Source organism: Rattus rattus, chromosome 4 (genome assembly GCF_011064425.1).
Source record: "Rattus rattus isolate New Zealand chromosome 4, Rrattus_CSIRO_v1, whole genome shotgun sequence".
Classification (NCBI taxonomy): Eukaryota; Metazoa; Chordata; class Mammalia; order Rodentia; family Muridae; genus Rattus; species Rattus rattus.
The window spans coordinates 10,208,387-10,226,078 of record NC_046157.1 but is presented as its reverse complement, the minus strand read 5'-3'; the positions used below and the strand labels follow the sequence as shown (position 1 = coordinate 10,226,078).

At 41.4% G+C, this 17,692-nt stretch overlaps 1 protein-coding gene across 1 annotated transcript in view; it reads right to left on the bottom strand.

Moving 5' to 3' along the window:
- Positions 1–10,847: 10,847 nt before the first annotated feature.
- Positions 10,848–17,692, bottom strand: part of Tprg1 (tumor protein p63 regulated 1) — a 134,982-nt gene continuing 128,137 nt past the window's right edge. The window contains exon 6 of the mRNA XM_032899238.1: positions 10,848–11,094. Coding sequence (XP_032755129.1) covers positions 10,903–11,094 — 192 coding nt within the window. The 3' untranslated portion in view covers positions 10,848–10,902. The remainder of the gene's footprint in view (positions 11,095–17,692) is intronic.

The window sequence follows — 17,692 nt, the reverse complement described above, 5'->3', positions numbered from 1 at the left end:
ATAGAAAGACCATATTGCTGATAATATCATGTAATTGTTTCATAGAACATGGAAAAGCCAAGCTTATGCTCATTCAGAAGCATCATACCTACCGGCTAGCTTTCATGAGTGCTGGAAGGTGCTATGCACACAACTGGAGGAGAAAAGTCATTTTCTGTTCTGTCCACTGTGAACCCTGTGACCTTCGATGACAACTAGCCTGGAAAGACATGCTCACTGCTACAATGGTAGCCATGACTGTAGCAACAGTCTCGGCTCTTACATTTCTGAAAGAAAAAAATTTTTAAGTGGGACATGTTGGTGGAATAAACACCCAAGCATTTAAATTGAGTAGAGCGAGCAAAGAACAAGAAGACACTTTCTACAGAAAGCATGGGCTGACATGAGTGGCAGTTGTCCCAACTGTGGTAGATGTGAAGCTATGTTCATCTACAGCAGTGGTTTTCAACTTTCCTAACATTGCCACCCTTCAATATGGTTTCTCAGGTTGTGCTGACCCCAACCAAAAAATTATTTTTGTTGCCACTTCAAAACTATAATTTTGCTACTGTTATGAATCATAATGTAAATATGTGATATGCAGATCATCTTAGGCGACCCCTTGTGAAAGGGACCTTCACCCCAAGGGGGCTGTGACCCATGGGTTTAGAACCAATGTTCTACATGTATCCTCCATCCTGTGTCTCCCCTCAGTATTTACTTCCAGAAAAAACATGATCTTCTTCAAAGTGCATATTTTTTCTAAATTTGAGTCCATTATAACTAGATATAAGAACATATTGTCCTTGAAGTTGAAATGTTCACTGGATAACAGCACTGTCAGCAGGCTTCCCTAATGAGAATGTCCCAGAAATGTATTGGAGGCAATCCATATGGAAACCAGTACCATCCATTTCCCTTTACATCCTATTATCAGGTCCCTGAGCAGGACCATGTAGAGAAACACACCAACTATCTTTGAACCTTAATTGCACACTTTCTGCTACCTTCACCTTTCACTCTGTCTTAAGGCTCATGAGCATTCCTACTAATATTCCGTATGCCCCATATTGAGGGGTCTGTTAGTTAATTCTTCCTAGAGCTAACCTACTGTCTAACCTCATACCTTTTAAATTTTATTTTTAACTGAAGTAGAATTAGACCACTCTGTAGTAATGAAATACTAAAAATCCCACCCTGGGGCTTCTTCTCCATCCTAGACCATTTATGTTCTGAATGAAAGACATGCACAGCTTTTATATTTTTAATATATCTTAGGCAGTACAACAGCTGGGCAGCTGCCTATCCTATTGCTGTTAGAATCTACTTTACAATCAATGAACCCAAGTTATTACTATTTATTATGTTTCATCTAGGCTGCTCCTAACTCCAACTGTCCAGGCCACATGGCCACATTTTTGTGACTCAGCTATCTATGGCAACTCCCCTTCTCCTCTCCTGCACCACCACCACCACCACCTCCTCCTCCTCCTCCTCCTTCTTCTTCTTCTTCTTCTTCTTCTTCTTCTTCTTCTTCTTCTTCTTCTTCTTCTTCTTCTTCTTCTTCTTCTTCTTCTTCTTCTTCTTCTTCTTCTTCTTCTTCTTCTTCCTCCTCCTCCTCCTCCTCCTCCTCCTCCTCCTCCTCCTCCTCTTCCTCCTCCTCCTTCCTCTCCCTCCCCCTCTTCCTCCCTCCTCTTCTCTCCTCTCCTTCCTCCTCCTCCTCCTTCTTCCTCCTCCTCTTCTTCTTCTTCCTCCTCCTCTCCCTCCCCCTTCCCTTCCCCTTCCCTTTCCTTTTCCTCATCTTCTTCTTCCCCTGAGGGCTTCCTATTCTTCCCCCCTCATAGTCCTCTCTCTCCAAGCCTGCAAAACCTCAACCCATTCCAGCTATTGACTGTCACCTTTATTCACCAATCAGAATTAACTTGGGGGGGAGGTTCTCAGGGGCAGCCTCCAGGTCTTGGGAGTCCACACTTAGTATTACAATGGGCAGTGTAAGAGAAAATTCCAACTTCTTCCCACTCCCTTTTCCTTAATCTCCAGTTGATAGCCTTATTTTCTTTAAGTATTATTGTTTTACACACACACACACACACACACACACACACACTTGTAAAAGTGAGTCTTTTTTGATGAGGGGTATGCCTATCTCTGAGTTTAAGGATCAGATTTAGAATGTAGGAAGGAATGATGCTGCTCTTACAAAGTGGAGGTAGCAGGTTCTTTTCTAACGTCCATAGCTTGCTAGCCCTGGGAAGCTGGCTTGCCTTCCAATACCAGGCATGATTTTCCTTGTGTTGACTAGGTCTTAAGTCCCACTAGACAGCTCTTGATTGCCACTGACATGTGGGTGCTACTGCTTTACACTTTTACCCATATCTTGCCAGGTTGGTCATTGTAATGGCTCATCAGTGATGTAGTTGGATAAAGCTGTTTAATTGCTTCCTTCCCTCTGTAGCTTCTCTAGAACCATGGGATACTATTTAGCTGTAAAGAAAATGAAATTTTCAGATAAATGGATGGACCAAGGGGTTGGGGATTTAGCTCAGTGGTAGAGCGCTTGCCTAGCAAGGGAAAGGCCCTGGGTGCGGTCCCCAGCTCCGAAAAAAAAAAAAAAAAGAAAGAAGAAAAAAAAAATGGATGGACCAAGAGTCAGAAAGACAAACCACATTTTCCTTATCCATTCATCTGCTGATTTAGGTGGTCTATATTTCCTGGCTGTTAGGAATAGAGTGGCTATGGACATTGCTTTGCAAGCATCTGTAGCATAGGATGTGGAATCCTTTAGGCAAATGCCAAGGAGTGGTACAGCTGGAATGGTCATAGGGTAGATTTACTTTTAGGTTCTTGGTTTTGGGTTTGTTTGTTTTTTAAGTTTTTTTTATAGTGATTTCCATACCAATTTGTGATTCCCACAAACAGTAGGCAATTAATGATGCTCTATATGGCCCAGTGACGGTGGCAGGGGTTCCTCACTACCCACCCCAATGTTCTGGACCCCCCAATAAAAAGACCCACACATGCAGCTTTATATGCCTTAATCATCTCAATGTTTGGGCCACTTCCAAACCACTCTCCCCTCTGCTATTCCTGAATTGTGGAACTTACTAAAACCTATATCCATCCTGGCTGAAGGACCCATCCTGTTTGCCCTCCTGGGCCATCCCCAATTCTTACATCATTAGCTGTCTCCCTCTTCTGTACTTCTCAGGCCTTGTACTGCTCCTTTCCCATCATGGCAGTCCTAACTCCTCCTTCTCTCTCCATCCTCTTGCCTGTGAATCCTAAAGTCCCACCTTTGTATCTTCTCCAGCCATTGGTCACTGGCAATTTCATTTACCCATTGAAACCAACTGGAGGCAAGGACCCTCAGCCTTGTACATTAGGGCTGTCCTGCAATTTTGGGAACCCAATTAACATAATGCAAGCGTTAAACCAAATCCACAATGAAAATGAATGGTGGTTCCTCTTTCCCAACAACGTCAACCGCCAACATGAAAATATTAGACAAATTACAAAACAGAAAGTATGCAGAGATAATCTATCCCTCCCCCAGTGACCCACTTTTATTAGTCAGAACCCTTGAACTGCTAAGCACTAGAGATAGTGTATTTAAACTTGAGCGTGGGGAAGGGAGCAAGTATTTAACATCCAAACGTCAATGAAACAATGACTACAATACATTGAACACTGAAATTCTCCTCTTCTTATATGGCCTACTTCTACTAATCCACCCCCTAGAAAATCACTAAGGTCAGACAGCTGGTCTCTATGGTTCTGACTCACTCCTACCGAGCAGTTGAGCAGAAGCGCCTCATCTTCTCTTCTTGTCCAGAGAGCTTTTCTGTGCAGAATATCTTTCAGGTCACCATGTTCTACTTACTGTTTGTGGGACTTAGTTTTCTGCTAACTAGACTCCAAGCTCCTACTAGCATGATCTCTAGACATCACCCACATGGCCATCCTGATCAGTTTATCCCTGTCCTGACGCTACAGCATGGGCGGGTCAAATGCTCCTCTGATGCTACTATGGACCTCTGCTGTAGCTCTAATGAACTCCCTGAAAACCAGCTTTTGTGAAAAAAAAATGTCCTGTCGTCTCAAATCAAGGAGAAGGCCCATGTTAATGCACTGTTTTGTCAAAACCATACTACAAAATGTGGTGGTTTCAGAAAATGTTAGGCTCGGGCTACAAAAGACCTTGCTCTCAAAATATCCATAAATCAGCATCATAAAGTACATTTACTGGATAGTTGATGTGAACAAATGTAGGTGTGCATTGTCTATGGAGAAAGAATAGTTTAAGAGTTGTCTTTAGTATTAAGTCAGGCTTTAGTTTCTCTAGAATGGCCATTTTAACCTCTGGGTCTTACATTCTTTGGTGTTTTCCCCCTTTCTCCAAAATACTTTCTCATGTAGGGTCATGTAGATAGCATTCACATTATATGTTTGAGAAAGTCGATTGCAAATTCATTGGCATACACAATGTAAAGATCCTAATGCACTGTTGGTGTAAATACTTTATAAAGTATTGCGACTACTATGGGGAGGAAGAATGGAAATTTCCTTTCCAGGTCTTGCTCCAGGAGATTTCTAAGGAAGGGAACAGAATGCACAATGTGGTGTCTATTTAACTGTGGCAAGCACGGTGTAGCTCAAGATAAACATTGTAACAGAGGCCTTCTCTTGCCATGGCAGCTTATTGATTACCTAACTTTTTGCCTATGGAAGAGACAGATAATACTTTGGAGGAGGGCCAATTTCGCAGCATTGTTTGAGTAGTTATATCTATAATCCCAGCCTAGAGCTTTTCCCCCTGCTTGTCTGATGAAGGTCTAAGTGTCCTTACATTTATTAAAATATGCCTGTTTACACTGATGTGGTATCACATGCCTGTGGTCACAGCATTTGAGAAGCTGAGCAGGAGAATTGTCATGTATTCCAGTCCACCACCAGCTACACAGTGAGCTGAAGACCAGCCTATGCTTCTACATGAGACACTGTCTCAATAAATAAAGAAAACAGCAACAAATGATGTTTCAAATGAAATGATTTGTGTTATGTAACAATCTGATATTGGCAGAATGGAAGAATTAAGAGTCATGCCTCGAACTATTACTCTGTGGTGGTTTTTTGAGGCATGCTTGTCTGTCTTGGGGCCAAATCACTATTCTAACCCTCACATTTCATCATTCATTGGACAGAAAGTGGTCCTGAGGCAGATTATGGAAATGACATTCCAATTATTTGTCCACTAGGAGAAATTTCCCTTGTCCCATTTCTTAGGGGTCACAGAAATAATTGCCATCTGTGTCCACTTTTGAGTGAGGCTACAGAAGTGTATGTAAGGCCTTTCTACTCGGAACACTGGTCATCGGGATCTCCCTGTGGGGTTATACCTTAGATTGTAAGAAAGAAAACTATGAAGGAGGAACACAGACAGCAACCCTCCAGATATTTGCTAGTGCAGTTCTTTGTGCCCACTGGATCTGTCCATGCCTCCTCTACTTGGTGATGGATGCTTCTGCATTTGCCCAACTTTATGGTTAGAGGTCAGGTAGTGTCATGTATAGCACAGCACCTTAGGCCACATGAAGCTCAATGCTCACTACCTACCAGAGTCCAACGGAAAATAGTTATCTAGCTATATGAAATATGCTAGATATGGGTAGGTGGAGGGCAAAGGGAAGGAGGAAGAGGAGGAGAAGGAGGGGGAAGAAGGGAGGAGGGGGAAGAGGGGGGGGGGGAGGGGAGAGGGAGAAGGTGGAGGTTAAGGGAGGATGGGATTAGGGGCAGTGGGAGGAGGAAGAGGAGGAGGGGAGGGGGGAAAAGGAGGAGGAAAATATAAAAGATGAAGAACTAAAAAAGAGGAGGAAGAAAAGAAAAATGAAAACAAAAACAGAAGTGAAAATGAGGGGTATGGAGAGTTCTATGTACAGGAACATTAGTACAAAAGCAGTCTATCTGGTTAAGAAGATCGATTGATTCCTTGAACCAAGCCACAAGCTAACAAGACAATCCATAAGGTCCACTTCAAAACAGGTCCATGTGTTTCACAGAGGGAGAAGAGAGCGTAAAAGGGGAGGAAAGGAAGATCTGAGTTGTCTGAGATAGCATTGTGGTCAGGACACACAAAAACAACTTGACCATGTGGACAATCCAATTTCAACACATTTCTACATACATAATGCTACACTAAGATGCCTCATGTGTGCATTAAAATGAATTAATCCAAGCTTACACATTCCATCCAGTGTCATGTAATGAAGACTTCTGAAATATTTGATAAGAAATCTTTGATGAGAGTTTAAGATAGACGAGACAGCGAATGGAGGTGGAAAGGGCCTCATGGCTTAAGGCATCACATTTCACCTTAGCTTCGTGCCTGAAATGAAATCTGGCTAACCTTTTGCCTTGGACTTGGGGGCTTAAAAGGGTCTAGCAGACAATATCATACTTCCCCTTTGTGACTTACTGGGTCGTAATAACCAGATAGAATAACTATTGGTCCAGCAGGATTACCTTTCAAATTGAGTTCTACCTTAGCATCCAGGGAATGGCATCAGCAAGGAAATCTGGAGGCTTGGCTCCAGAGTGCGTTTGGAGCTCATTGTGGGAGGTGCAGACCAAAGGTGAGTTTACACATCGGTGACTAAAGTTTCCTGTCACTGAGCATAAGAAGTCACTCATGAGCAGCGTCCCTAAACCACAGGTACAGGATGTGGGCACAAACCCTTGTATAATTGTTGGCCAAAAGCCAGAGAGCATTTCATCCCTGTGCAAATACTTGGGCTGTTGGGGTTTTTTTTGTTGTTGTTCTTAACCTTTCAAAACCACAGGCATTAGCCTCTCTTTTTCTTCCCCTTGGCATAAGTCATCTTCTTTTCTCCAACATGGTCTCTTGTGGGTAAAGAATTTCTAAGGAGCTTTTAAGCCCGAATTTAATACTTTTGCCCTCTCCCTGCTGCCCTGCGAAATGCCAGGGAGAGGTAAAGCCACCCTACAAAACATCTGCTGGCACTGCTGGCGCTGCTGGCTTCCGTAGCATTGTTTGGGCGTTTTGATCAGATAGGAAGTCAGAGTGTTCCGTGAGCAGCCTTAGCCTTTAAGAAAATAAAGGTGATTTCTGGAAATCCCCCCCAAACAACTATGGCCTATTGTTTTCTAACTCTAGAATTAAGCCACCTATGTGATACAAGGATTGAAATGAGTACTTTTCCCTGGGAATAGTGGTGCTACACTGAATAGAGCAGTGGAGTAAAAATAGGAACTAGAAAATGTAGTCTAATTCCAATATTGTCAAGCATTTACTATATTTTCATTCTTTCTATGCTTTTCTTTCTTTCTCTTTTTTTTTTTTTTTTTTGGATTGTTTTTTAAAGCCTGTTTTTTATGTTCTGCAAATTTAAAGTATTGGTTTGGAAGGTTTCTATCCTTCCTTAGCCCCAGGGCTCTGCAAATTGGCACCTTTAGTAATGTTTCAACAAAGGGACAATGAAACTGGGTCTCAAGGCAATAGATCTGGGAGCAGCCAAGACATAAGCTAGCTTCTTTTTTCTATGTTAAAGGATGGGCAGAAGTCTGGCGACTAAAACAGTCCAGCCAACCACAGGGAAATCAGGCATGTCAACCATTACCAGCCTTTCCTCATAAAATAAGAAATGTGGCAACCTTACTTCAGTTTCCAAATGCCCTCACACCCTGGCATGCACAGTTAAACTATACTACCCCAGTCAGCATGTTTTTAAATGAAAGAGCTGGCAGAGAGACACCGCTTGTTCTGAGTCAACAGAACGAGACTTAGGCGAGATGTATCAGAAGCCTGTGAGGGATTTTGCTATGGTAATTCAAGCAGATTCTGAAGGAAGCCTCACTAGAAATTTATACTGGAAAAAAGTGAGCGTAACCAGATAGATAAGAAAGACCAGGTTTTGTGGGGATGTGATTTTAGTTTCAAGGTTCTTATATCCAGTCTAGTTTCAAAATAGATGGATAATTTCCATTTGGGAAACTTTAGTGGAACATTTCAGAGGACAGAGGGCAAGATCCAGGTGCACACGTGGCTCCCCAGGTCTGCGGCTGTCAGCTGAGCACCAGAACAAAGAGTCCAGTGACAATGCTAGGCATCAAATAATAGTAGATTCGTGTGACAAAGAAACAATTTCTTTTGGGAACTGAATTGACTTATTCTGGATGCCTCCCTATTGGTCTTTGGCCAAAGTCATGTTATACAGGCAGGAACTCAGTATTTTCTGTATCAATGAGATGGTTTGACGCCATTTCACTGAAGCTCCACATCGGAGAAATAATCATAAACGGCCCCCGGATTGGAGATTAGAAAATCAATCAATAGGAAAGTTAAAGTTATTTTATAGGAAATTACAAGACTGCTTAAGGTCTTTCCAAAACAGGTATCTAATTATCTGACTGTTTAACAACAACTGTTTAGAGAATTTTTATATTGACTTTTCAGATAATGTACTACGCCAATACTGTTCACAGTGCAATTGCTATGTAATCCCCTGTTTAGCAAGTGAGTTGAGGATCCAGACTTCAAGAAATAGTCCTTCAGTCTTTGGATATTTGACACTGAAAAGGTGTTCATGCTTACCTAGAAACATCTCTCAAATTCCCGAGATCTCTTTCTCATGTATAACCCAGAGAAAGCCATTTACGGAAGCTCTGTGCTCAGTCTTCAACCTATGAAACAGATACCAGACCTTGGGATTAACTAGACACTCTTCCTCTCCTTCATTCTGCGTAGCTTTCACTGAGGCTGCTACACTGTGTCCTGTAGAAAGTCACGTAGGGATGTCTGACTGAGCTTTGCAAGAGGGACAAACATACACAAGGAAATCAGTCATCGAGGAGAGCCTTCAACAGTAACTCAAGAGAACAAGCCAGGCATTTCAGAGGCTTCTGCCAGAAAATGCCACTACCTGGAGGCATATGGGGGGGGGGTTGGGGCAACAATATTAAAATAATTGGCCAATAACGCCTTCTTCAGAAGTGCTGCCAGAACTATTGAATGACTTTTCTTTCCACTACTGTTGACAGGACAGCTAAGGATTTCAACATTTCCTCTCAAGGTCTCAATAGAAGTTCCTTGCCTTAGGGATTGAACAATGTTTGCCATGGTCGGGTGAAGAAGGAGGTGCGACAGAAGGAACAGAGGAAGGAACAAAATAGTAATGGAAGTAAAGAGAAGGAGGCAAGGGCTGTTCAAGTTCTGGTTTTGAATGTGTGTACCAAACTGATAAGTGACTATACCTGAGTCTTTGGTTCTGAGGAAGCAAGGTTTCTAAAAAGAGAAACACTGTAAAGTGAGCTTTGGAGGAGCCAAGAATGAATTACCTGTAACTTTCCACCGTACCATTAAGGTAAGCATCTCAACTTCAAGTCTCAGGAGAGGCGAGGAAAACAAAACAAAACAAACAACAACAAAACCAAAAAACAGACAACAAAAAAAACCTTCCTGTAACAATGTTTATAGTAATCCATTTAAGCATCCATGACAAAGAAATGTAAGATTTAAAAATGTTTAAAGGAAGAAACTAGAAGAAATGACTCACTGCCCTGGGTTGTTCAGAGTTACAGCTAAGAGGACAGAAGAAGAAAGGAAAGGAAAAAGATGGGTATAAAGTGAACAAGACAATGTTTCAAAGTTATTACTTCAACCCAAACCCTCTGCAGTCACAAACTCAACAAGAGAGGGAACCAGCCCATCACCACAGCAGCCATGGTGCTCTTGCTTTTTCTGTTCCCCAGACTGACATTCCACAAAAGATTTCATTAGATGAGATCACGTGATGGAAAGATACTTGAAAAACCAAGCTGTAAAAGACAAGGAGCTATTGGCCAGTATTGACCAACTGTGGGGTGTTATGGAGCTATTGGCCAGTATTGACCGACTGTGGAGTGTTATGGAGCTATTGGCCAGTATTGACCGACTGTGGAGTGTTATGGAGCCATTGGACAGTATTGACCGACTGTGGGGTGTTATGGAGCCATTGGACAGTATTGACTGACTGTGGGGTGTTATGCAGCCATTGGACAGTATTGACCGACTGTGGAGTGTTATGATCAAATTGTGCCTTAGAATCTGACAGTAAGGTACATAACTAATTGAAAAAGCTTTGGTGTGGGGATCCTAATTAAGAGACCGTAGTAACAATGGAAGATTTGATCACTATGAGTAAAGGATGGAATTCAGGAAGGTAGGGTAATATTTTTTTCTTCTTTCTCTTCTGTGCTAAGGATCAAATTCAAGAATTTGGGCAAGCTGGGCAAGCTCTATGCTAATGAGTTATACCTTTACCCTTAGGAAAATATATTTTAACCTTGGATACAGTAACATGATGTCACATATCCATGTATTAGTATAACAGGATGCATTTGGCATACAGTTCAAGCCAACCGAAACTGGCAGGTTTTAAGGATGGATGATAAAATATACCATAGAGAAATCTGGATTTGGAAAATGCTGAGTGCACGGGGGTGTTGGAAACACTGATGTAGGGACAACTGGCAAATATAAGAGCCTGAATATTGGGATACATATCAGAGAAGGAACTGAGGGTTGGAGTGCCCTCATAAACAGTAGATAAAATAGCAGAGCCAGTGGAAGCCTAAGGAGAATAAAACAGGGTCTGTGGGATGGGAATGAAGATGAGGAAAGTCTCTGTGGATGTGAGGAACAGTTTCAATTTCAGCAAATTTAAATGTAAATTGTATCACAGATGGAAATTCAATTTCTCTCATATGACACCTAAATAGTCTATCAGTCTAATCAAGCTTTTAGATTTCCTAAAGCACTAATAAGTCAGTCCTTTAAATATTATCCAAAAATAACTACTATAATCCAAAAATGTAGTGAATTTAAGCAAATTGGTTATGCATAGATAATGTACTTTATAACAAAGACTCTCAAAAGCCAACACTCCCACGAGCAAGGGAATAGCCAAGTTTGTTGCGGTTTCCAATGAATGACATGAGCCCTGTGTAGGTCTCAATCAGGATGGGTTGGGTTAACACCGTCAGTTCCTTTCTACTTCCAGTTCCAGCATTCTTGTGGGCATTCTGGATAGCTGGAACAAGCTTAGATGTGAACCCAGACAACTGAAAAACAAAAGGAAAAGTGTCAAGTTAGCAACTCCCGGGCAGCTCAGGAACGTCCCCTCCCTAGTCAGTCCTCAGTTGTGTGATGGCCCAACTGGGGTCAGCAAGTCTTGCTTTTTAACCATGAATGCGTCTCAGAAAAGTTGGCATTGCTCTTGCTTGGCATTTAATATAATACTCAGCCCATAAAGCATGCACATAGTATTATTTGTCTTACTTATTTTTCATTATTCATAACTTGTACAACATTAAGGAGTCAACTTAATGTTTGCCAGTAGCCTTTATGAACTAGACACTTGTTGGGCACTGCTGAATGTGAAAGGCCAAATATGAACAACTGCCACCCTCAAAGTCAATTAACTATGAAGTAGTCTACAAAATTCACCAACTGGAGTAATGCAAAGGCCATTATAGCAAGCAGGAAAAGAGACAGGAAATGCCTATGAACACAAAAGAGGAAAGATCGTGACACAGTTAGAAGATATGAAGAATGGTGTCAAAAGGAGACCCTTAGACCATCTTGAGAGAGCAGCAAGATTCCCATGGGTGGAAATGAGGTTCTGCAAGTTAGCAAGAGCCTAGAGATGGGCACTGTGTCTTCCTTCTCAACCTCCTTCCTTGCCACATGGCATTACTCATGCCTCTCATTACTACAAAGGCACAGACAGAGAAGACATTGAGTCTCAGAATTCCAAAGCATATTCCTTAAGCACAATGCTTGAGCAACAGTGTGGAACTTTTGTTATTGATTTTCTTAGTTTGGAGAACTAAAAGCATGAATTTTTTAGCAACATTATTGAGTGCACTTAGCAGTGTACGTAGGTATTCAGAGCTTATGGTCTGTCATTGGACAACTTATATGGGAGTTTATTCCTGGAGAAAACCAATTCTCCCCTCTGTCTGCAACCATTGACCACTAGAACCAGTAAGGACAGGATCTTTGGAATTTCAACCTATCTATGAAGGCCGATGTCATTATGTCAAAATCCAGGCATTCATATTTCCCATCACATCAAAAAAGACACTATCTAAAAGCAGGCATCCTCATCTGCAGGCTCTTATAGTCTTTCTACTTCTCTTCCCTCTTCTTCAATGCTCCATGAATGGCTGTGTTGTACATTCCACTGGGGTTGGACATCCAAGAGACACTTATTCCCTTCATTTTGATCAGTTGCAAATCTATGTAAAAGTCCCCATCTGATCCAAAAAGAAGCATTTTTTTTTTTGATGAGAGATGAGAACTACACTTATTGTGGCTATAAGAGTAAGTAATTATAATACAATTACAAATAATTGTTTTGAAAATCAAAAACGACACTATTATCCAGAATGTTATTGTAATAGGTAATTTTGCACTGGAGACAAGAGTTGTAAAAAGAAAAAGGAAAGAAAGAAAAAAAGCAAACCAAGCAAGTAGCTTGCTCCAATCTCTTCATTCAAACCAAGGTGATATTTTTATTCTTTTCATTATGCTTAGTCTAGAGTCACATTTTCCTTTAAAAGGAAAATTATTAATAAAAAGCATTGTGGGGCTGGGGATTTAGCTCAGTGGTAGAGCTCTTGCCTAGCAAGCACAAGGCCCTGGGTTCGGTCCCCAGCTCTGAAAAAAAAAAATAAATAAAATAAAATAAAAGCATTGAACTGCTATCTAACTTCGACAGTCCATAATTCAACCACAACATTTTGTACTTTCCATTTTCCTTCCATGTTTGAAAACCACATTCCTCCCCCTTCCATAATGCCTCCCTGCATACCCAATTTTTTAAAAGAAAATGTTTTTCTTCTGGGACTGAAGAAATGGTTCAGCACCTTGAAGCATTTGCTGCTCTTGTGGAGTACCGGGGTTCAGAGCCACATGGCAGCTCACGACCATCTGAAACTCCGGTTGCATAGACTCTGACACCTTCTTCTGGTATCCAATAGTGCTGGGATATGCAGAGATTTAGGTAAATAACTAATAATTATAAACTAAAAGTAAATGATTAATAATAATTATCACAGTACTTTTCTTCGGTTGCATTTCTGTCTCTCAGACACCTGGAGCACTACTAAAACACAAGAAGTCTCTACCCATTCGAACTGCCATTCCCATCCTGTGGAGCAATCCTAAACACACACACACACACACACACACACACACAGAGAGAGAGAGAGAGAGAGAGAGAGAGAGAGAGAGAGAGAGAGAGAGAGAGAGAACTTATGTGTACATAGTAGGGGCAGGGTAGTGTAATGGGATAAGGCTGGGATTCAGAATCACTGAAAAAACAATTACAAAGTTTGTTTCTCATAAACAATGCATATTATCTCTCCTATTGCCATCATCACCATCACCATCACCATCTAAAATCTACAGTCTCCTAAAAGGTACAACAATTCATCTCAACATTTCTATTTGCCAAGACCACCTGTCTGATTGTAGTGCCTTCTTAGAGATCAGTGTTTGTCAAACTAGATTACTGAACACTTCCTCGGCTCTCACATTAAGCCTCGTTCATTATGGATCCCCTGTGGTCTCAGAATCTAAGCGCTGGAAAGAAAATATTGACACTATTTCATATTCAACACATTGCATTTCATTAGCTACACTTCATTCCCAGCCATGTCTGAAACACTCTCAAAGGAGGTAGGCATGCTTACAGAGACAAGCTGCTCCTTAAAGGAGTGGCAGACAAAAGGCCACGTCCCCAAGCTGGCTCTTGAGCATTTCAAGCACCTGAGCTCAATCTCTGTGACAGGAACGCTGTGTCATCTGATATGAATGCCACCAGCCACATACTTTTGTCTAAAAGCTTTTATACACCCACCTCTGTCTCCCGCTTTTATTTCTGTCTCAAAAACAAAGGGTCAAGTTTTAACAACTCCAGTTACACAGGGGCTGTGTGAGGGTTGAGGTGAAGCACACCAGTGTTCATGGAGGAGGAGGAGGTGCATATGCTTGACTTTACAGCAATTATTTACCAGCTGAGTGCCTGGGCCCCTGGTAGCTTCAGGTGTTGTCTGCCAGCAGCTCCCGCCTAGAATCTCAGTTTTCTTTATTACGACCATCACTTACTTCCTGTTTATACTGGGCAAAGAGACCAGGTTTCATGCCTGCAGGCCCACATTCCTGAGCTCAGAGAGTTTTCCAAGCCTTCAGGCCACAGGTTTTCAACCTCTCTCTGTAGAGAAAGAGGTACCCTGGGATGAGGAGCAAATTGTCCAATACTGAAGATGTAAAAGCACTTGTCAAGTTGCAGTGCTGGTCAAAATGCATGGTGTGTGTGTGTGAACATTTTATCTGGAATTATCCATTGCTTTGCATGAACCCTGTAACTGTGGATAACTCAGCATATAGAGAAAACTAAGAAGATGGCGCACGTTTTTTTCGACACAAGTTTCCACACAATCTGACCAACGTTCTCATCCTGACCACCTCAACTCTCTGCTCTGAAGACTACACACTCTTAAATCACTCTTACCTCGGGGTTGGGGATTTAGCTCAGTGGTAGAGCGCTTGCCTAGGAAGCGCAAGGCCCTGGGTTTGAAAAAAAAATCACTCTTACCTCAAGTTTTGCACAAAATGATATGATTTTTGCCACTTTTCAGACATAGCAGTCCCCCTTTCTGAGATCTCATAATACCTTGTAATTTCCTCAATTAACAGTTTTATGAACACTACATACAAATTTGTGAATAAACTTTTCTGAAAGCCACCCCACACACACACACCACAAGTGACTCCAGGGTAAACTCTCTTGAATATTCCTTAGGATTCCAGGTTCCTAACATGCTGTCATTTTGTTGGACTCCAAATCAGGAAGATAGCCAATAAGAATTTGCTGAATTCATGTGAGAGGAAAACAAGTGGCTAAAGTTAAACGTGGTTAAAAAACTGTGAACTCTGTTTCAATTTTTCCCTGGAAAGAATGGGTAAACAGTCCAGGAAAGAGAAAAGGTATTGCAGAGAGGAAAACAGGAAGGGGACAACATTTGAAATGTAATAAATAAAATAGCCAATAATTTTTTTTGAATAGAGAGAGTAAAGGTGACTATTGAATGGATTGCTGTGAATTTCTGTAGTTGGTCTGTAATCATTCAAGGTGTCCATGAGCTTCAGTCTGGGCTACTAGTGCTTCTCCAGTGGTTGATACCACAAAGTTGGGAAATTCAGCAAAGCAAGGGTTAAAGGAGAAAGGCAAGGCAATGTCTTCTAAATACAAAATGGGTCAAACAGATTGAGTCTGAGGGGCGAGATAGAAATATTACAAGTCTCCCTTGGCATGGCAGTGCATACAGATTCTCCCTTGGTTTCAGTTTCCTGCTTGGCTACACACCTTCATCACCTCTCTATCCCTCCCTCCCTCTCTCCCTCCCTCCCTCCCTCCCTCCCTCCCTCCCTCCTCTCTCCCTCCCTCCCTTCCCCTATCTCCCCTCCCCCCCCCTCTGCCTCCTCTCTCTCTCTCTCTCTCTCTCTCTCTCTCTCTCACACACACACACACACACACAGCATTTCATGTATATATAAGGAAGTACTGTAGGTTTATACCAAGTTTCGTGAATATTGGTAACGATTAGGTAGCTATAGATGTATCTTCCTTAATACATGGCCCTAGTTTGCTCCCTTAATCCTTGTGCTTAAGTGCCTTGATTTTTAAAATGAAGATGTTGACACCTATTTTATAGTTTTTGTTAGTTGATTTACCTATCAATATACACTATAAGCAGTAAGTATAGTGTAAACTGATATAATAATGTGAGATTCTTTCTGTGTACTCTGCAAGGATCTTAAATGCACAGTAATCCAGTATCTTACATTCTCACAGTTGTGTATTATAAGCAGTACCGAGCAGGGCACATGTGCAGATTTCTAAAGATTTTAAGGTGAGCTGGTAAGAAGATCTTCTGGAAAGAGACCTTTTGAGCCAAATGTCGTGTGGAAGTGACCTACATTTTACAGGAAGTTACATCACATTTGAGAAACAAGATTCGGTGGTAATGTTTAGAGATATGTATGAACTTGAACATCTACATGTATTACTACTTCCTTGTCAAATACCTTCCTAAGCAAATACCCAGTAACTCAGCCCTGATCTGAAGTCACCTGAGCTGAATTATCTCTCTCCAGTCCAACATCTCTATAGCAGTTCAGACCTAAAGTTCTACCTGTCTGACTATTCTACTGATACCTCGAGCATAACAGCGCATAAGCTAAGCTAATGCTCCCACTCAGATTATCTCCATTAAGAGTTAGCCACCATCTCACAACCAGTAAGTGCCTCATCCTAACTTCTCTACCATTTTCTATATCATGTCAGTCATGTGCTTCTTATTCACTCCCTGACGAGTAATTTGAACTCCTAACTCACAGGGATCTTATTTCTACTATCTCAGTCGTTATATATTCATATCAGGGGAATCTGTAAGATTACACACCAGCTGAATTATTCTTTCTCTGTGGATGCTACGTACACCTTTATCAACCACCCGTCTTTTTTACTGGAATCAAACTTCTGTTTCAATTCTTTGGTTTCCACATGTAAATCTCTGCCTATTTCCCCGCCTCTTCTGTTAAATGCTTACGTTCACATAGTTCTAATATTATCTCATTAATGTTTGTGTCCTTAGCAACAATTCTACCTGTACTCAGCAAATGCCAGAAAGGGTTCAGGGAACAAAGGGATTCTAAGTGAAGTACTCTGTAAAAGGATCAGTTTGAATATATCTTTAATAATAGGTTATTTCATTAGCTTGTAAGTTCTTTGAATACTTTGGTGACGTGTAACTCAACTTCACAGTTTCTCTTTCCTGTGTGCGACACAGTGTTTGTGAAATTAAGTGGAATTGCTCCATGAGTTTGACTTAGCATTTCTCTCATTTTTCTCTTCCTCCTATTTTATTAATAAGAGAAATTGAAAAAACATAATCCTTTAAAAAAATCTCATGTTACAGGTAATATTCACATAAGCACTACTCAAGACTCATGAAGCCCTCTTCCAATCTCCCCTTCTACATTAGCTTAGCAAAACCTTCCTCCAACTCAATCCTGGATAAAGCCATGATTACATATAGTTATGACATATAATCCAACAACAAAATGAAGCTGACACTCGGGGACCTAGATCAAAGCTGTATCACCTCACATCCCATATGGAGATTGTTTGCTTTCCCAGGGGACTGCGTTTGGAAGGATCCCTGAGTAAGGACTGGCTTTAGCAAATGAAAGTTCCAGGCTGATGCCAAGAATAAAAAAACAGACCTTGGACATAGATGAATAGTTGAAAAAGTAATGATCTAGCAATGATCTCCTTGACCGTGACCTAAACTTGTTCCTCCAGAATGTGCCCTATGTCATTTCTGCTCTCATCCCTTGAAGAAACCTCCTACTCTGTTCTGTAAGGAATCCTGTCTATCTTCTACGCACTCACACAAAGAAAAGGGAACCTTAAAATCAACACATTTCACAGAGCCATATAGTAATGTGATTGACTAAACACAACTAATATTGATTAGCCATATACACAAAAATGCATGTACACACATTCACACACGCACACACACACACACACATACACACACACACACGGAGCACTAGTACACTAGGCTCTAGTCTCCCAATTAC